The 21,779-nt window shown below is 36.9% G+C and overlaps 1 protein-coding gene across 1 annotated transcript in view; it reads right to left on the bottom strand.

The window, feature by feature from the left end:
- The window catches only part of ROBO1 (roundabout guidance receptor 1), a 382,889-nt gene that overhangs the window by 17,093 nt on the left and 344,017 nt on the right, over nt 1-21,779 (bottom strand). Inside the window, exons 21-26 of the mRNA XM_059921364.1 lie at nt 21,030-21,365; nt 18,700-18,807; nt 15,726-15,870; nt 12,505-12,753; nt 3,508-3,914; nt 495-647 (exon numbers count right to left, since the gene is read on the bottom strand). Of these exons, the coding sequence (XP_059777347.1) occupies nt 495-647; nt 3,508-3,914; nt 12,505-12,753; nt 15,726-15,870; nt 18,700-18,807; nt 21,030-21,365 (1,398 nt within the window). The remainder of the gene's footprint in view (nt 1-494; nt 648-3,507; nt 3,915-12,504; nt 12,754-15,725; nt 15,871-18,699; nt 18,808-21,029; nt 21,366-21,779) is intronic.

Raw genomic sequence — 21,779 nt, 5'->3', positions numbered from 1 at the left:
TGTATGTGAAGGCATGAAGGAAGATGATTCGATTTGCCTTTTGGGGCACAAACTAACTGTTCTTAACACCATTATAGTTAGAATTTATGTTCAAATGAGCTTATTGTCTTCTATTTGAATGCAAAATTCCCCGGGAAAAAAAGTGAGGACATTTCGGAAGAGTTATCAGTGAATCTGATGAAGGTTAACCCTATGCCATTACTTCAACTACAATAATGTCTATTTGTTTAAGACTATATAATAACCTTTTAAGAATATTAAAAGTATTATACACTGTTTTAGTTTCTTAAATAACCTACTTACTAGAAAACTTCAGGGACTTGAGATGCCTGACAAGATATGGAAGTCGATCATTCCTATAAGTAATATGAGGCTTACTGTTTAATGAATTTTTAATGTAATTTCTAATGTCAGTGGATGCATTTTCAAGTCCTAGAGTGCCAGGGTAAAGAGGAGAGATTCATAGATGTTTCCATCCGTTTCAATGGACTTACCATCTGTGTAGGCTTCTCTGCGCAGATGTCCTGGCTGGTGTTTTTGTTTCTTGGCTGGCCTGGCCTTCTGCACTACCGCAGCACTCATGTTGCTGTCTGTGGAAACAGGACTTGTGGGTCTAGGACACTGGGATGCATGAAAATGTCGGCGGCCTGAGGAAAAAAATCAGAGCCAAACTCACCAATAAAGTTTAATTTAATTTAACAGTAATAATCAAAATAAAACACTAAAACTAGAAACATCCCTAATTTAAAAAAAAAAGCTTAAATAAACTATTCTAGCAAGCAATAGGATTCTTCTTATTCTGCTTGAGCTATCCACTGGAAAAAATACCCTAAAAGCATTTTCAGGCTCTTTTTTTTAAACCATGGTACTTTTATTCTGATACCTATTTATTAAAGAAAAGCATTTTGACCGTTGCATCTACCTTCACTAAAGTGTTATGGTTAAACAAAAATGTTAATTAAATTTTTACATAATATATCCAATGTCTGTTGCTTTCTCAAAAGGAATAGCCAGAGCCCTTAAGAAATTCATGTTCTAAGAATGAATAGGGCAAAATACATCCCTTATTTTAATCAAATATGCTTGTGCTATTCTTTGAAGACAGATTTCTAGTATCTTAATACATTCTCAGGTATTTTCTCTTAAGGTGGCCTGGAATTAAGCTAGCTCACATATTTAGACCTGCCAAAAATTACTCACACCCCTTTTCTCTCACAAGATATTTATTTGCTGGCTATGGATATTTAAAGTGACCCCTCCAGAGACTTTTATGTTTTTTGGTGATGGTATATAGGTAGTTGTTTTCAGTTATTTGATTTTAGAGGGACAATATTCACAGGTGATAAATGAATCTGCTAATCAGACATGGTGCACGGCGGTGCTCTCCAATTCTCTGGCTTTTTGTTACAGAGACATATTACAACAGCACAAAATATTTAATCCATAATGGCAGTGGAGATCTATTGGCCTTACACTTGACATTTGTTATTTTGGTTCCTTGAAATTCCAGAGATTCAAATACAGAACTTTCTGTTGTACTACAAGAAACCTCAGAGAGACCTAGACAATATGTGTTTTGGCTATAAACAGAAGAAGCCACATATAGTAAAATCAACACATTTAAATGTGCTAACGGAAGCATATTAAATAAAAGACATTAATGCGGCCAAGCGAGAAGCAATGTGATTGGATTATTCATTCATATTAACTTCAAGTCATATGATAAGCAGCACCCTTTCCTGAAAAGAACATTTTAATAGGCAGAGTCCAATGCCTGTTTAGTTCATTATAATTATGAACCAAATGAAAACCAGAAGAGCCACTAAATTACAGTACAATAAAATATTAAACCAAACTCTTTTTAGCTATGATGGAGACTATTACAATTAAAGTTACATATCCATGAAAAGAGAGAATTAGGGCTGAGACTGAACCCATTACTCATTCTATTGTGTAAGGCCATCTACCGCTCATAGACCCTGAGGCATAAGGTCGTTCGCAGATGAATTTTCAACATTATTTCTATGTCTTGTTGAGTTAATGAACTGAAACACACGCTTAATGCAATCTGAAAGCAGTAGTTTGAGATGCTTAATTTCACTTATTTTTTTTTACAGAAGATTAAAAAATAAGGAGAAACAAAAGCTATATATAAAGTTAAATGTTATTTATTTATTAGGAACGATAGATATGTTTGCATACTTATTTTATTATACCCAGAAGCAACTAGGGGAGAAAAAGGAAATTTGGTTGAATATCATAAAGTATAGGGCTGGCTGAAATAAGTATGCATTCTATGATAATAGTTTGAGAGATAGTAGACACTTTTTTTCCTGCAACACGTTCTTGATAAATAATATATAGGAAAAGAAAACTTTATGATGTGAGTTAAATTTTCTCTGAATATATTCTACACTGGTAAGAAACAATGACCAATCCAATATCTGAAGAGAACATGGAAAACTACCAATGTGATACTTATTAAACTAAGAAAAATAAAACAACAAAATAGCAATTATTGATTTGTTGTGATAGTCTTCCTCAGAAATAGCTCTCTTTCTTGTTGACCACATTATTTTTATTCTATTCATATTTTCTTGGTTACCAGAAATATACACATACACTCAACATGTATATGAATGTATATATGTGCATATTCCATTCTACAGAAATGAAAATCATGGGATAAATGTATGATTTAAATTAATTTTTTTTCTTTCTCATACAATTTACTTTCTAAACAGAGTTGGGAGTGGGAGATAAGTAAAAATGGGTTAAAACATAAGAATGGATATATAGTAATTGAAAACAGGCTACTGGCAATGAAAAGGGAAAATAGATGGAAAAAATATATAAGCGTTTGGATTAACTTGCTCTCCAAATTATTAGACTAACAATGTATACTTTAAGTGTGGAACATACCTATGCCTGGAAATGTGTGTATATTACAAACATCTTTATATCTTCTCAATTAAATTAGTGTTCTAATTGAGAGGGCATGAAGAGAATGGGGGTTAAGGAGAAATAGCCCAGTTTCCAATGGTTGAGTGTCCCCTCCGGACGTTTATCTATTTCTCCTAGACACTTTCTAATTAAGTGGGATGAGAGAACTACCTCAATGAATTTTATTTTGGTGACTTTTTACATCTTAAAAAAAAACCATATAACACAAACCTCATTTAATTGACCATATACATTCCAAAAGAAATTGTACATATATTTGCTAAGACTATCTTAAAAATGAAGACTTTTCAGGTAGCTTCACTCACATTACATAGGATTTATTAAATAAAAATAAAATAGAAGATTTAAAAAGCCTGCTATGAAAAAGGGAATAAGCAAGCTACATCGTCATCTTGGACCTTGGTTTCCTTAGGCAGCCAAAAAAAAAAAAAAGAGTAATAATAGTTGCATTTCATATAGGGCATAAGATTATGGAGATAATCAGCAACTGACAAATGCACATCGAATTTTCTTTTCCAGCTTGGAGAAAAGCGGACGACTTACTAGCAGCATCCTGCATTTGGCGCCGCGCCACTTTGAGACCAGCGTACTCTGCTGCTGCTGCCACCGCCTGGGCAAAATCGGCATCGGTGAAAAAGGAGCCGTCAGAAGAACTAACACTGGAGCGTCCGCTGGAAATGTTGTCCTCCTCTGAGGCTGAGCCCCAGCCATTGATCATGGACCCAGTGACAGAGCTCTCCAGGTCCCCGACACTGGAGGCAGGGGTCTGCTCAAGCCCGCGTAACAAAAGCCTTCTGGTCTGCATCTTGGCTACTTCCATGTCGGCTTCGTCTTCTTCCTCTTCTGGCGCATCCGTATCCATATCTGAGACGAGGGGTCCTGAAATGTAGCCGTAGGTATGGGGTGGGGAAATCGGCCGTGGAGGTGGAGGAGGGCTCACCGGCTGCCGTCTGCAGGAAAATGAATAAACAGGTATGGCTTAGCTCATTGCTTAGGACACAAAAGCATAAATTAACCAAGAAATTCACAAGTCTTTGCTTCCGTGGAGCTAATTTGTTCAGGAAAAACAACTGGAAATCAGAGCATGTGTAGGTTTTATTCTGAGTTGTAAGAAATTTACCTCAAAACCAGAGGTACAAATGTAAAATAGATAGCTAGTGGGAAGCAGCCGCATAGCACAGGGAGATCAGCATGGTGCTTTGTGACCGCCTGGGGGGGTGGGATGGGGAGGGTGGGAGGGAGGGAGATGCGGGAGGGAGGAGATATGGGAACGTGTGTATATCTGTAGCTGATTCACTTTGTTATAAAGCAGAAACTAACACACCATTGTGAAGCAATTATACTTCAATAAAGATGTTTAAAAAACAAAAACAAAAACAAAAACAAAAAACCAGAGGTACTTTTAAGCACGCTGGGCTACTTTTTGATTCAAGCTTAATAGAAATATACTCATCTATCTATAAGTCTTCTTATGTTTTTATCTTTTGGATTACGTTCAGTTAAAACAGGGGTAAGTAATACCTATTTCAAAATTGACACCTATGTATGTGTCCTAAAGTGTATAGAATATTATTGACAGCTTATTATGACCAAAGACAGCAGACATCAGTCCTGAAACAGGCTGCTCCATAAACATCTAAACATGTTCCTTTCCCTTTCCTTCACTGCCATTCCCACCATTGTAAGCAAATGGACTCATTCATTTTGACTATAGAGTAGAATTTTACAGGATTAAAAAATTATGCATTGAGCATATGACACATTTTCCTTTAGATTTTAGTCTATTAAAAAGGTCTAAGAGCCAAGAGCAGTTTTTCTCCAAATTACTTACTTATAAAGATTATTAGCTATTTGCAAGTATATTGCTTTTACCATTATTCCACCTGTTTAACAGAATGCTTACAGGTATTTTTCTTGATGCTCTGGAAGTTAAGGGCCAAAGTTCAGGACAAAATGAAGCAGTATCCCACAATTTAAGTTCACAGTTACCAATAACTGGTTTCAACCATCTCTCCACAGATCTGGGGAACATCAGGGAAAAGCAGTCCTTCTCCTACCCTGCAACACCATCACACACAGTGAATATAAGATGACTGAGAAGGTAGAGAGCGTTTGGACATTAGTGGAAAGCAAGGTTTGTGGAAATAAGCTATACCCAAGGCTGGAGAATGCCAAGAGATTAACTCCTAATTAGGAAAGTGCCTGAAAAAAGGGACACATATAGTGATTTCCACTTGGAGGACTACTTAGCGATGTGCTCAACAGTCCCAGTGCTCTCTAAGCAAGGTTAAAAAGATGACATAAGGGGAATATCATTTGGAAGAGTCATGACAACACCTCTTCAAATTCTGTGCTCCTGAGAAGAGGATAGATTCCAAATAAGCCTGCCAACCTAAGCACTAGTGTTGGAGGGTAAGTGACATTAGGATCTAGTGTAATCTGGTGACCCTATGGCTTGGGAGATTAGGAGAGATATGGCATGAATGCCACTGACTGGTAGGCCACCCGAAGATGTGGCTAAATTGTTCAAGGACTACAAATGCCTATCGATGCTGTCCAGGATTGAGTCCTTCATCAGTGGAGGAAGTTGGTGCCAGCCCCCTTCCCTCACCATTCTTGTGATACTCATAGAGCAAGATGAGACAGAACAGTTCGTCGGGCTAACCAAAGAGAAGACGGGCTCCTCATCTACTTTGCTCTTTTTATGTGCCCTTTTCCTTGCCTTAGCACTTGGGAGAATGCACTGGGAAGAGCGAGGAAGGAAGTGATTAAAAACAGAACACGCCCATTACTCCATGCCACCATGGCCACAGGCATGTGCAATCATCTGCAAAAAATCTGGAAATGCATGATTATGGTTTTAAAATTAACAGGACCGGGTCTTAAATTAAAAGAAAGCAAACAAAAAAAAAAACCATATAGGATCTGGTCAAGATCTAACTTAGGGACCTGCTATAGAGAGGGAAACAGAAGTTCAATATAGCACAGTGGTTAGGGTGGCATGGCAGTTGTTTGGAGAAAAAAGTGTTGTGTTTTTTATCCCAATGAATTGAGACACTTCAATAAACATGTTTTATTAACACAAATGGAAAGCATTAAAAATGAATGATTACTAAAATACTACAGTTAACTAATTTATTGAGCACCTACTTTGCAGCTAAGTATTTACAATGTTAACTCATTTAATTTTCTCAACAACTTTCCAGGGTACTTATTTTATTATTATTTTAACAGATGAGGAGATTGAAATTCAGAGGACATTGAAATGAAGGACCTTGCCAAAGTCCCCACAACTAGTACGTATCAAATTTAGAATTGAATCCCACATTCCATTTCCAAGGCCATGGCCTTTCCTCTAAGAATGGTGTTATTACACACAAATATACACACATACACATATGTAATATATATACACTGTGTGTATATATATATATATACACATACACAGTTCTTCAGTATAATGTGTTATTTTTCATTTCTGGGTTGTTTCTAATGCATCTGTGTGTGGCACTAGAAGAAACACGAAGAATATGCCAAAGCTGAAGTTATTTAAGAGATTAAGATGGATAATTGTTTCAATATGGAGTGTGTAACACACCCAGGATGAAAACCTTTATTTAATTTGGATTGCAATAAAATACGATACTTAAAAGTCAATTTACAGTCTTTGTCAGCAGGCACATTGTTATGAGAAGCCTGGGCTGTGGTGGAGAGCCCCTGGAGGATAAGACTCCATGAGGAGACAGAGAGAGGTCACGGAGCACTGAAACGTCAGGCATGTAAGTGAAGAAACTCACTTCAAAGTTGATCTCACAGCCCCAACGACCAGAGGAAGCCATGTGGGTTGGCGATGAATCGCCCAGGTGAATCCTTTCAGAATTCCTGACTCATGGAATTGTGAGTAAAACAAAATGGCTTTAGGTGATTACGTTTTAGTGTAGTTTGTAGGCAGCAATAGAAACAGGAACTTAGGGACTATGCTAGAAATTCAGCTAAATAAAATAGATATGTTCCTTGCCTGAAGGGACTTATAGTCTAGCGGAGGAGACAATTAATTAAATACGCAATGATAATGCAGTATTCACAAAGCTCCATGACAGAAGATATCTAGGGCAAGGTGGGAACACATAGAATTGGCTCCAATCTCAGAGCTGGGACATCAGGGAAAGATTCTAACGAGAGCATCTGCCATTTAATCTTGGATCTAAAGGATATGTAAGTGTTAGCTCCAAAAAAGAGAGAGGATAATGGTGTCCCAGGAAGATGAGAAGGCAAGTGCTAAGACCTCAAAGTGGGTGAGAGTGAGGCAGGAGATAGATGGGCCCCAGGCTGAGCACCTGGAGTTTGTCCCCTGCGGACAGATACACCAAGATGAAGACAATAGCAGGAGGGAGGAGAAGCTGAGCCCTGCCCAGATGAGAGACAAAGAGACCACATATTCCTCATTCTCCAAGTCAAGGAGAGTTTCCCGACTACACACACAGAGAAAGACTCCTTGAAGGACAAAAAAGGAGGGGGGCGCCATCCCATAGTAAGTGATGTCAACCTACCCACAGGCCTCTTCGCTGGAATCCATCTTGGCTAAGAGATGCGCACGCACACATGGGAGGACCCTGAAATAAACCAAATACTGACTCAGAGCCAGGCAAAGCAAGATGATTGGCCAAAGGAAACCTGGAAGAAATGCCCCATGTAAGAGATTCAAACTACCACGAGGGTGCAACTCTCTCTCTGAGCCCGCCTGTGTGTGCCTATTCACACATACTCTTTTTTCCGCTAATAAACACTTTACTTGTTTCACTACTTTTCTGTCTCTTTGTGGAAATTTATTTGTCACTGGCCTTGCCACTGGCCACTGGTCCCTGGTGGTCTAGTGGCTAGGATTCAGTGTTCTCACTGCTGCAGCCTGACTTCAGTCTCTGGCCGGGGAACTGAAATCCTTCTTCAAGCCTCTGCAGGCTGAGGTCACCCAAGATCAAGAGCACTGGTCATTCCAGGAACTGGAAGAAACTTAGAGTAAAGGCAACAGGAGCAGTGAGCAGGGGAGTGGCAATGGGTAGGCAAAGGAAGGCATGCAGGGGTCAGGTCACAAAGGGCCTTGATTGCTACATTAAGGAATCTTGCCTTTATTCTAAGGGAAATGAGAAGTCATTGAGAGATTTTAAACAGTGGAGAGACTTGATCCGTGTCGCATTTTAGGAAAATGCCTCTGCACAGTCTGCAGCAAGAAGATTCGATTGAAGAAAGGGCAAGGCTAAAGGCAACAAAGACCACTTATGGACCATTGCAGTAATACAGGCAAGAGAAAATGGCTGTAGGAAGTAGGGAAGTGCCTTTACGGCTGGAGATACATGTATTGCTCTGAGTGATATTCAAACAGTAAACATCTGCAGGAACAGGTACTTGGATATAAAGGTCTGATTCTCTAGAATGAAATCTGTAGAGAAATACCTGTCTATCTTTAATGAGCGCATCATTAGGGGAGTGGCAGGATGATGAGAAACAGAAGTCATCTACTGATGGGGTAGGCATCCAAATAGGTTAAAGGTTTGAGAAGAGGCTTGACTCAAAGACTTAGAGATGGGAATTACAGCATTATATACAGTATCAAAAAGGTAGACATGACTTAAATGCCCAATATTACGGAATTGTTTAAATAAATCACAGTATACATTTGTTTAACGTATCTAAGCTGTAATTGGCATGGAAAAATCCACTGTTCAGTGAAAAAAATACCTTATAAAATTATATTGGCATATCACAAATTCAAAGCAGTGTGAGTACATGTAGAGACGAAGGACGGAAAAGACCTTTACTGAGCTCTTAATGGTGACAATTTCTGACAACATAGATCATTGGTAATTTTGTATTTTCATTTTGTTTACCTGTATTTTCAAAAATTTCTATGGTAAACATGTAGAATATACCTTCAGCATAAAAAAGCAGTAATAGTTTTTTGTTTAATCGGCTTTCATCTAGTTCATATTAGTGCCCAGTGTTATTAATATTGTACCTTCATAGACTGAAAGTCATACCTTTTAAAAAAAAGGCTGAATGTAGTCAAAGAGGATTTTGAGTGCAGATACCCAGTGCATTTCCCAATTATACCTGTTCACTTTGAGTTCACCCCCGCCAAAACAGCAGGGAGTAAGTCAACTCCTCTAGTATCAGATTCCATTTATCAGATACTTACTGAAGAAGGCTTTGTGGAACTCAATGACGTGAGTAGGACCTGAGCTCTGCTCTCAAAGAGCTTTTAATTTAAATAGGGAAACAGAGATGCAAACAGCCAATGCTAATGCAACATGAAAACCTGATTAGTGTGGCAGCAGAGCTGTGAACAGACCATTGTAAAGAGTAAAGAGAAAGATTAGTTGATTTTTGCCAGGCAACAAGAAGAAAGTTGCACAGGTGGTGCATTTAAACAGGACTTGGAAAGATGAGAAGTGTTCGCCAGGCAATCAAAGAAACAGCATGTGCCAAGACGCATGTGCTTAGTGAGTGGCATTGCTGATTGGATGTTGGTGAGTTTAAGACAACAGGGAATTTGAAACAGACTAGAAAAGAGGGTGTGTGGAGGGGTTGGGAGGGAAGAGGTAAGTAAAGGAAAAAGGATTGTAAAAGGCTTTGATTACTGGGCTAAACAGTAAGAGCTGACGCTGAATGGGGAGTAATATTACCAGACCGGGGAGTAAAGTAAGATAATGTGGAGAGTGGACACAAAAGGGGAGAGAGAAGAAAAGTGGTGATCAGGTCAAGGATGTAGCAGTATTTCAAGAGACAGGGACTGAGGGCCTGCCCTGGGATTCTAGGAATGGAAACATAGGAACAAAATCAAGAGATATTTTGGAGTTAGAAAAGAAGGGACTCGGTGAATAACTTACTTTGGGGAATGGTAGGAAGATAACAGAAGAAATCAAACTATAAGATAATTACACTGATTTCAAAATCACAATTTCTTGTGATTTTTTTTTGCCTATTCCCTTGGCTCTTTTATTTTTAATATGTTGGTCAAATAAATAAGGATTAATGATTCTAAACAAGATAGCCAATAAAGGAGGAAAAGGAACAAGTTTGAAAGGTCAAGTGCAAAGAAAAAGAATTTGATTTCAGACATGTGTAGTCGGAGATGTCCAAGTGAAAATATCATGGTAGTGCTCAAGAAAAAGGGGTGGGCTGGCTAAATCAATGCGAAAGCCGTCAGCATATAAGTAATACTTGAACCAAGTGTAAGGATGATAGCACAAGGGTGAGGACAGTAGGGAACTAATATTTGTTGAACACTTACCCTGCTTTAGATACTTTATATACATGATTTCATTTAATTCTCACAAGAAATCAGAAAATTGTTATCACTGCAGAAAGCGTTAAGTGTAATAAAGACGGAGAAGCCTTTAGACTGACGATTAAGAGGTTACCTTCCGAAGCCTGATGGAAGCAAAATGGTATAAGCCAGCATACAGAGGGCTGAGGTGTGAAAAAGAATTAGGAAGGTAGAAATGATTAAAGAATCCTACAGAGTAGGAGAGAAAAAGAGCAGGATAACTGGAAGGGGAGGCTAAGGAAAGTTTAAAAAGTAGTAAGGTATATACACTACCATGTGTAAAATAGATAGCTAGCGGGAACGTGCTATAAAGCACAGGAAGCTCAGCTCGGTGCTCTGTGATGACCTAGATGGGTGGGATGGGAGGGTGGGTGGGAGGGAGGTCCAAGAGGGAGGGGGTATATGTAAACATATAGCTGATTCACTGCATTGTACAGCAGAAACTAACACAACACTGTAAAGCAATTATACTCCAATAAAAAAAAAAAGCAGTAGGGTTAACAGTGAAGAGAAAGGATTGAATGAAGAGAAAGAGGCTGAAAAGTCAAGATAGATAAGCTGCTTTTTGATCGTGATCAAGAAAGGTGAAGAGGATGACATAAAGAACACAAAAGAAGAGCTGGCCAGGAAGAAGATACTGGGTGTACCACTTGTAACACAGAGGAGGATGGTGAGGAAATAAGTAATTTGAAAGAATGAGAAAAGAATGTTGAGGTATTTCAGGGCTAACAGCCTCTATTAGCATCTCATTTTCTCCGAATAAGAGTGGCAGAGATCGTTGTGACCTTAATAGGGAAAAGAGATGCCTTATTTATTCTCAATCTTCATGAAGTTCCATGGGTTAATAATACTAAAGTTAAATGTCTGGCAATCCAACTTTCCCCTTGTCACACAGAAGAAAATTTAACTACTTCCTTCATTTTAGAGAGTATATGAGTTAAATTTGGTAATAACCTCTTACTCATAGAATAGTTAATAAACACTGCAAGTTCTATTTTAACCTACAGAATTCAAGCAGCATAAACCAGAATTTGTTATTCATTCAAGAATATTGAAGGAGATCTTCTGGGGCAAATAATATACTCAGTTTCAAATGATATTAGGAATACAGAAAGTAATATATATGTAATGTGTCAAGGGCAATAAAATAGTACAAACAAAATCATCAATAATGAGAGAAGTGCTGATATGATGCAGTAACAGCTTTTATGTGGTAGAGATGCCAAGTGAAGGATTTGTGCAAAACAAAAATGTACTGGTTAGCAATGCTGAACATATAGGTTAAAGAAAGTCTAAGACACACACATGCACACACACACACACACACAAACACACTACTAAGTAGCTTGGACAAAAGGACTGCAACCTAACATTCAATCAAAATAAAGGTACCTGAGTCAACACAAAATAAATATACCAAATTCATTCTTCTGTAACATTACAGCTATGAAAGGACAAATCATTCTGCAGACTTAATTTTAAAAGACAGGAAAGGGACTTCCCTGGTGGTCCAGTGGTAAAGAATCCACCTTCCAATGCAGGGGATGAGGGTTCGATACCTGGTTGGGGAACTAAGATCCCACATGCCTCGGGGCAACTAAGCCTGTGTGCCGCAACTACTGAGCTTGTGCGCCTCAACTAGAGAGCCTGCATGCTGCAAACTACAGAGCCCACGTGCCCTGGAGCCCACGTGCCCTGGAGCCCACGCGCCACAACTAGAGAAGAGAAATCCCGCACATCACAACTAGAGGGAAGCCCGCGCGCTGCAAGGAAGACCCTACGCAGCCAAAAAAAAAAAAAAGTTGTTAAAAAAATAAAAATAAAAGGAGAAAAATCTATTCTTCACAGACTAAAGAAGTGACAGGCCCATGCATAAAGAAAACTAAAATACAAAATCACCCATCATCAATAAAATGTTACAAGATTAGCAACCTATATATTTACTACATGATCTCCACGTGTTTATGAATGCAATTATCATAAGTGGGTGAGAATTAAGGCACATTATTTTATGGTTGCAAGTTCACTGGGATCAATTAATCTAATGTTCTGATCAACAATATTACTTGATATGCTAATTACCAAGGCATACTGTGTGATGATACTGGAAAAAAGCCCCATGTGACCTGAAAATTGCTTCATGTAATAGCATTCTGTAAATGCCACTTAGGAGTGGAAATGATCTGATTTGTCAGTAAAGACTGGTAACAGCGTACCTCCTGTCGGGTTGGTGCTGCATGTGGCCGATCTCCTCTGGACAATCCTGTAACATGGGCTGGAGTTCTTCCTGTGGAGAGGGGGTCAGAGTGGCAGTGGACTGATGGCTGTAAGACACGGCAGCTGGAGAAGAAGCAGCTCCCCGCACAGGGGGAGTGGGGCCTCGCTCATCTTCCTCCTCTTCTAGTTCTCCTTGTTGCAAATACATCCTGGCTGGTGGCACGGGACATGGCATCTCTTGGTCATAGCTAAAACAAATTATAAGGACACTTAGATTGACTTCAGGTTATTCAAATAAACTATTTGTATAGTTAGTGAAGTATCAACTTTGAGTTGCTTTTGAAATCTGAATCTTTTGGCCACCTTAAGAAGGTATTGTTTAAAAAAAATAGTTCCCTGTCATAAATGTGTGTGAATTGCTATATATAACATTTTTTTTCTCTGAGGGATTACAATTTAATTGGCTCATTACAGGCTCTGAGAAGTCATGCAATAAAGAAATCTATTTAACATAGTTTAATTTAGTAAACCCCAGAAGTGTTTGATATATTCTATCCCTCCAACTCAACATGATCTCTAAAGGATGACTCAAGGACGGTCTTGCAAATAATCCAAAGATGATATGCTAACCTCTGTGAAAAATTACTCTTGAAAATCCCTTCAGAGGGAGGTACATTGGAGATCAAATTATTAGTCCAATATAACCCACTTTTCCTCTAAAATTATAATAGATCACTATTTCTTCAGTTGAGCACAAAATAAAGTACATAGTACTTTGTAAAGTACATGGCTTGCATTTAGGATGCTGAATGAAAAACACAATAAATAAAATAGTCAATAAACAATAAAATGTCCCTCTACTCCTCTGCTAGAGCTGTGTAGGAAGCTCTAAATGGATCTGGGGAACATTCATGACTTTCTCTTTTACCTCAGGGCATATGGTTATTAATTAGAAGGGAAGTAACTTAATGCATTATACAAATTGTGTTCATGTTACCCCTCTCTCTTGTTCATTCTCCACCACCTGCCTTGTTTACCAGAACTCAGGAAAGTTGATGCTCATATAACATGATTTCTTTGTATCTTCTTTTACTGAACTAATCCTACCACCTTCCTCTTGGACACTTTTTCCTGTGTTTCCTAGGTATCTTGTATTCATCCTGACATTTCTCTCTCTCTTCTACCTCAAACTGTTTCCCAGTTCATTTCTATTCGACTTCTAAAAATATCTCTAAAATCGATTCCTTTTTCTCCATCCTCACATTGCTTCCAAAATTACTTTATTATAATATGCATCACTCTCTGGTTATTCACCTGCTTTAAAGTAATAAATGGCTCTTTAATTGCCTAGAGAATAAAATACGAGGACCTAAACAAGGCATTCAAGTACCTGTATAATCTGGCTTACACTTGCCATCCCAGCTTCCTCTCACTCTCTACCATGTGTTTCATATTAGTTCTCATGTTAGTCCACATCACTCTGTGGTCTCAATGTCCCAAAACCCCCTCCTCTTGATTGAGAAACTTCTCATTTGTTAAGCTCAAAAACAAAAGCAGCAAATCAGGAAAGCTTCATTCTTCTCAGTTAGAATCAGCCTTTCTCTTTGGGGCACAGTTGCATCCCTTGTTTTTTTTTTTGTTAAACTATATCGACTTATTTCATTTTATTCCTATTTTTGGTGGACTAAAATAGTAATGAATGTTGTTAATATAGCCTAGGAAATGAATTTTTTAAGATACAGCCAATCCTGGTTATTTGCACATTCCATATTTGCAGATTCACCTACTTGCTAAAAAAAAAGTTGTAACCCAAAGTCAATACCCATAGCACTTTTGTGGTCATTCATGGATATGTGCAGAGAAGCAAAAAATTTGAGTCACCTGATGCATACATTCCTAGCTGAGGTCAAACAAGACAACACTCCACCTTCTTGTTTCAGCTCCTTTTCATGGCCTGTAGTGCCATGTTGTTCGCTCTCTCTCTTTTTTTTTTTTCTTTTTTTTTTGCTTTATGTTGGTGAGTTCCCTGTTTAATATGACCCCCAAGTGTAGTGCTTTAGGGCTGTCTAGGGTTCCCAAGGGCAAGAAGGCTGTGATGTGCCTTAATGGAGAAAATATGTGTATTAGATATAACTTACAGTGCTGTTGGCTGTGAATTCAATGTTAATGAATCAACAATACATATTAAATAGGGTGCCTTTAAACAAAAACACACATAAAACAAGGTTATGTATGGATGGACTGACAAAAATGTTGTGACCAGAGGCTTGCAGGAACTTAACCCTGCATTTCTCCTAGGAGCAATGGCGCACTACTCGCTAATTCAGTGATTGGAAAATTAAAGTCCAGAGACTTTGTTTCCTGGCATAGTTGGAACTGTAAAACTGTTTTTTGTTTTGTTTTGTTTTTTTGTGGAGAATGAAAGAAAACTGTCTTCATTTCTATAATAGTCATTAAAAAGAATGTATTTTCAGGTCGATTTGTATTTTTTGTGTTAATTCTCCATTGATCACACTAGTGAAGCTGTTTTGTTTTGTTGGGCTGGACCATGTCCAGTTCTACAGAAGCTGGAGTGAGGAAGAAGCAGGCTAACTTCCTAATTGCTGTCGTGTGGATTATTTACACTTGTTAAATCCCTGAGAGAGACAATTCAGTAAGTTTAAATTTCTACAGTGTTCAGCAGAATGTGATAATATCTAAGAACAAACAGTTTTCAGGATACTGTGGCTGTGGTATAAATCCATACAATTATTTTATGAAAATTTAGAGATGTGCAACAGAAGTTCTGATATTTGAAAAATACAAAATCATATACAGAGAGCGATATATATGTGATCTCATATAAATTCATATATAATCATGATCATATATGTAAACTATGTGTATACGATGTAAAATATTTGTAAATATAAATATGTAAACTATGTGTGTGTATAGATGTAAGTGTGTGTGTGTGTGTGTGTGTGTGTGTATTCATGATTCATGATTCTTAGTTCCAAAAGAAGCTTCCAAGATGCAAATTCCTTTTTTTGGCAACACTGAGGAGGGTTTTTAAGTTGTGCTGAGCTAACAACAGCTCAGAGACAAATGTTTTATTCAGAAGCAGATGTTCATGGACCCTAGGAGTCAGTCTCCCTTGGTGATCGAGTTTAATGATGACTTAACATGGGTTTAAAGAATCATATTATTCCACTTACCTCTGTTCTAAAATCCCTCTTACCTTTCATCTACAGAAATACTGTACTCTTCACTAGTGCTCTGAGGGGGAGGATGCACTGGGGGAGGAGGAAGCAGGTCTGCCCAGTTCATGCCACCTTGTTTTGGTACCTTGGGTGTCCGTGCTCCTTTCTTGTGCCCTTGACTCCCTTGAAAAGAAATAAAATGCAAGTCTTTCACTTCTGGACTTTAAATCTTTTCTATTATCCACAGGTTAATTATTTTCTGTAAATATGATCTTATGGTTCATATATTGAGAGAGATAAACACACTCTTCTTCATTAATTTTAAACAGCACTTTGTACGACAGAAGACGCAGAATATTGCCAAGTTTAACTGCAAAATAAATAGGGAAAAAGCAATAAAATCATAAATGAATTTTACAAGTCATATCATTAATAGTGATCTTCTTACAGCAATTAATTGCATTATGGATTATCATCTAAAACAAATGAGCTGAAGACATATTTTCTGAATTGCCTTTCTATTATTTAATTGCTGGAACCTAAAATACAATGTGATACAGATACGATCTATTACATTTCCACTGTTGCATTAAATCACTGAGTATATATAATTTGTACTTGTCCATTGAAGTGTTTTAGGCACAATGAAATTACTCGTTTTCATCAGAAAGGCAGGTGCAGATGAAAATAATTGCTGGAAGAACTAATATATCTAACAACAAAAGAAGCAGAAAAATGATTTTTAAAAAGGAACAGAAATGTTTTTAGCCACTGTTTCTATAAATTTATGGCTTAGAGTGAAATAATGTTGCTTGAACATTCTTAGAAGTTCAGAATAGCTCAATTATTCAAGTTCCCCAAATTCTCATATTAGATTTGGCATATTCTTTAAACATAGGTAGCTGCACATTTTGGTATATTCATTCTAAAATAACTTTAGATCAAAAGATATTTGGGGATAAAATGGTCTTTATCCTCTTCCTCCAATATGATACATTTTAGATTCTTATGTAAATTATAGACAATGAGTCTATAATTATTTTTCTCATATGATCCCTTAAATTCAGTGAATTGTCTTGATCTTTTTTTTTAAACCTTTCTGAAACAGCTCCAAGTTACATGGTACATGAGACAAGTCTGAGTATATTCAATGACCCTTATTTTTTTTTAAGTCACTTGAAAATTTGCAAATGGCAGTGTTTGTTAAGCCAGATGTTCTTGCACTGGTATGTTACTGCACCAAGTGTGGGCTGTTATTCATAAATTATGACTGTCAGGCTTCTTCTTATGTGTCTCCATTCTCTCTTCCTCCACTCAGTTGTCCTGTATTGGAATGGCTATGCATGTATTGTGGAGTTGACTATCCCCAATACCTTCCTCTTGATTTCCTGGCATACATCTACTGTAACAAACCCATCTGTCCTGAAAGGCCTAACATCACAAGTCTCTCCTACACTTAATTGCTTCATTCTCTCCCCTAATTACCATCAGATTTCACATCTTTGTATCTTTTTACCACATATGTATCTAAGCTGAGGGATGAAGAAAGTCAATTGAATATTAACAACCTAGAATCATTTTTTTTCCATTAAGACATGTTTTTCTCTTTAAGTGGCTAAGAATTCAAAGAAGAAACGGCATGAGATATCAAATACGAAAATATTTTATATACTTTTCCCAAGAGTACATCCTCGAAAATTTTCTCTTAATTTAGGGTTTACTTACTTTGAAAAAGAAAAAAAAAGTTGTTTGATAAGATTTGATTGTTAAAAAAAAAAATCAAACCATATATAGTAGAACAAGAGTAGATCTAGAAAGGAATAGGAGCCATTTCTAAGATCCTTAATTCAAATAGAAACAATTTCAATCAGTGATAAAACACAGCCTAGAAAATGCAAAATCAGCATGCCTTAGTCAAGGGAAGATGATAAAATGCAAATATCATATCCATTACAGAAGAGAGTTAGAGACATTTGGCTAAAAGCACCTACCAGCAACTTTAATCCAGTTGCTAGGAAGTAATATTTCTACCCTCTCCTGGAGAAACAAACTAGAGTCAAGATCAATTGGTTTTGTTCTCATTGTGGTATGACTTGTTGTGGTGCCACATGTTAGTTCTAATAACGAACCGTCTTTAATTAGAAAAACAGGACTTAAGTACCAGCAAGCTCACATCTGCAACCCTTATCAGGAAAACAGCTGGCAAACAGCTGCAACAGCATGAAGACCACAGGGAAGAGGCTTCAATGTGGCTTCTGAGGCACTTAAAGACTGAAGTTGGGAAGTTGCTTTACGACGTTTTAGAGCAAGAACTGAGTGAGGGATAGTAGAGAGATTATAAACTGAGGCAGGTTCCAACTGTACCTAAATCTCAAGATATTTTCGCTTGATTCTGCTCAAGTGTACTCAAATTTTATATGCTTTTATATGCTTTAATAGCCTTCCTTCAAATGGTAACATATTTAGCAGATTAACTATATGTGCAACATTTTTAAGTTATATTTTTGCTGAGATGGAAAAAAGTTTCAACTGCCTTTAAAGATTAAGTCATGCTTCTGGTTTTAATAAAGGTTTTTAACAAGGAGGAAAATAGGAGCCTCAATCTTTGTTACCAAATAGAACATAAAAAATGGTAGCACAGGGAGATCAGCTCCGGTGTTTTGTGACCACCTAGAGGGGTGGGATAGGGAGAGTGGGAGGAAGACGCAAGAGAGAGGAGATATGGGGATATATGTATATGTATAGCTGATTCACTTTGTTACACAGCAGAAATTAACACACCATTGTAAAGCAATTATACTCCAATAAAGATGTTAAAAAAAAAAATGGTTTAGTGAGTGAACAGTCCCTCAAATTGCAGAGACAAGACCCATCCCTGGAAGATTCAAATCATATAAAGTGATTAGACATGTCATATACACATATCAGATCATTAGCATTCAAGTTGTAATATTGAAATGTACCATCCTTTTAAAGGAGAGATTGGCTTTCTCCTTGGTTTCCCTTACTTACCAGATGTACTACTGCCCCGGTCGGAACTATTGTAGGATCCTCCTGTATTCTGGTCATATGATTGATTGTATGGGATAGTTGGAGGAATTGTGTCATTTGCTCGATAATCTAGACATTTCAGATGGGAAAAAAATTAAACATTTATTTTGGTGCCTCAATCATTTACTAACGATTAAGCTTTCAAACTATCATGTTGATCACCTGCTAAAATGTACGTAAGTGTTCAGAATGAAAGGTCAAGAAAAAATAAAGCTCTTTAAACACGTCTCCTTTAAGATTTATAAAATACAAACTCATTGCCTCATCTTCTACGCATGAACCAGAATGAATCCTACCAGGGACTATTTCTTCTTTTAAAATACTTATAAATTAGCTAAGGCAGAAATCAGATTTGCTTGACTTCTTATCTTTAAAAATATAGTAACAAAATAATCTTAATAACAAGAAATTGGGAAAATGTCATGTGTGTGAATCATTTAAAAAAATAAAAAAATAAAAAAATAAAATAAAACATAAAACTGAAACTTGCCAGGAAGATTATATCTAATAAAAAATATATCCATGTTAAGAAGATGAAGTATCTCAGTCTCCCACAAATGCTTCTGCTTACTTAGGCAGAGGTGAAAATCCAAATGATAAACTCACCACTGGAATGTACTGAGTAATAATCTGTCAGGCTAGTTGCATTCCAGTGTCTTTATTATAGTTTGACGTAGCAAGTCTGTTTATAAGCAGTATAAACAATAAATCAGAGCTCTGAAATATTTGTACAGAGGACTGTCAGACCTTTCTAAAGTCCACAATAAAGCCATATACTATACAGGAATAATATGACAATAGTTTGAATTCCCACTGTAAAGTTTACAATTACAGAAACTCTCCTATTCATCTTGGTCAGCCTTTGTCATGAACTCATATATTATGCTAAGTGAAATAAGTCACACAGAGAAAGACAAATATTGTATGATATCACTTACATGTGGAATCTAAAAAATACAATAAGCTAGTGAATATAACAGAAAAGAAGCAGACTCACAGATATAGAGAAAAAACTAGTGGTTACCAGTGGGTAGAGGGAAGGGGAAGGGGCAATATAAGCGTAGGGGACTAACAGTTACAAACTATTATTTATAAAATAAGCTACAAGGACATATTGTACAACACAAGGAAAATAGCCAGTATTTTATAATAACTATAAATGGAGTGTAACCCTTAAAAATTGTGAATGACTATATTGTGCACATGTAATTTATATAATAGTGTACATCAACTATACTTTGAGAAAAAAAAATGGTTAAAAAATAAATGTTTATTGAATTGGGTTATTATGCCAATCAAATGTTTCCTTAAACTGGGAAAAAAAAGCAAGATAACTGTATTATTAAATTAAAACATATAACACTAACTTAAATGAAATGTTTGTCTTAAGTTATCTTTTTTGCAGTCTCCAACTGTAATAAGTTGTTCCCAACTCAAACCTAAAAAAAAAGAAATCTGTGTTTCCAATTATCTGTAATTAAATGTATCCTTTACCTGGACACTCATACACAATTGCCCTGACCTATTCAAATCGGAGCAATCCCTTTATTTCCAGAGGTCTAACTTTACAAATCATGTTTTTAAAGCAGTAGTCTGAGGGACTACAAAGAAATCAAATACCTATCTCTTCCAACTCACCCATACTGTAACAGAGAAACATTTCCTTCAGGCCATAAAATATTATTCTGCTGCAACAAGCTAACACTAAGAATTTATTTTAAGTTCTATCATGACAGACTTCAAATCAGGCTACCCAAAGAAATTTAGGTTCTGAAATCATACATTGCAGCAGTCTCAGTAACCACATGAGGTAGGAGAAATGTAACAGATTGAACCACTTCTCCAGTTCAAGTTTAATTTAATTATTTTTCTTCAGTTTGATAAAAAAGCCATTCGTTTATATGACCATGTAGAAGCAATTATCTTCCATTCTCGAGTGGAAAGAATGGGAGAGTCTATTTATTTAAAATGTGAGGTATTGTGATGGTTGTACATCTGCCTTATGAATAAAAGATTGCCTGTCCTGAGCAATCCCTCACCTACGATTAAATTTAAATTAATCTCAAGCCATTTGAAAATACTTATATGTTATTATAAAATCAATATTCCAAGGTTATTGTTGTGCTAATTAACTTTTTGACACTGGAAATTTTGAAACCAAAGAAATAAGAAAACCTTAGTGACCAAAAAAAGATTTCACACGCTAGTTCCAGACAAGCTTCGGCATGTAGTGCTGAAGGGTTAAGGACGCCAATACAGAAAAGGATGGGAATAAAGGCAAGGCTCTTCACCTTTGTTCAGTTTGTTTTGCTCCATGATGTTATACTGAATTGGTGCCACTTCTTGTTTCTGCTGTCCGGATGGTTTCCAGTGCTTCTCGCTGGAGTCCCCACTGCCATTGTTCATGTTGTTGCTGAGGTTTGACTGGATGAGCTGGGTGGTGGCATAAGGGGTGGGCTGCCCTGATGGATTGACAAAACGCCCATCCTTCAGATTTGGGCTATTGAAGGTTTTCATCTCATTGATTTTGTTACTAAGGTCCACATCACCATAAACAGTTGACTCAGGGAGCATCAGATTTGTTTGTTTGTTATCCAGTTGGTTGTTATAATTTGCTATACAATCAGCTATGTGCAATGGAGAGGAAAAGGAAAAAGTCATTCTGCATGGTTATTCGTTTTAAATTTCCTTGTAAGTAGCTTTGTGAGTCACAGTAAAATTGTTCTATAAAGTATAAATGGGCTTAAATATCATGAATAAAAAGGACCAAATATTCTTATGTCCTTTCTAAAGAACATAGTCAAATGTTCTTTCTAAAGAAAAATTGAGTGAATAAGAGAGGACACGTAATTTATATGGAGCCTAAATAATTCTGAACTTCTGCTAGTGTTACACAGTTTATAAATAATGCACCCAATTTAAATAATTTTCCTTTAACAACCCCATTAATGGGAATTGCACTAAAATAATATATACATGAATATCTTTATGTGCCAACTTAAAATTTTCTAGTCTGGAGTTACTGAACTATTTGAAGTTAC

Source organism: Balaenoptera ricei, chromosome 4, assembly GCF_028023285.1.
Source record: "Balaenoptera ricei isolate mBalRic1 chromosome 4, mBalRic1.hap2, whole genome shotgun sequence".
In the NCBI taxonomy this organism is placed as follows: domain Eukaryota; kingdom Metazoa; phylum Chordata; class Mammalia; order Artiodactyla; family Balaenopteridae; genus Balaenoptera; species Balaenoptera ricei.
Note: the sequence above shows the minus strand (reverse complement) of the source record. Positions and strands in the feature narration are given on the sequence as shown.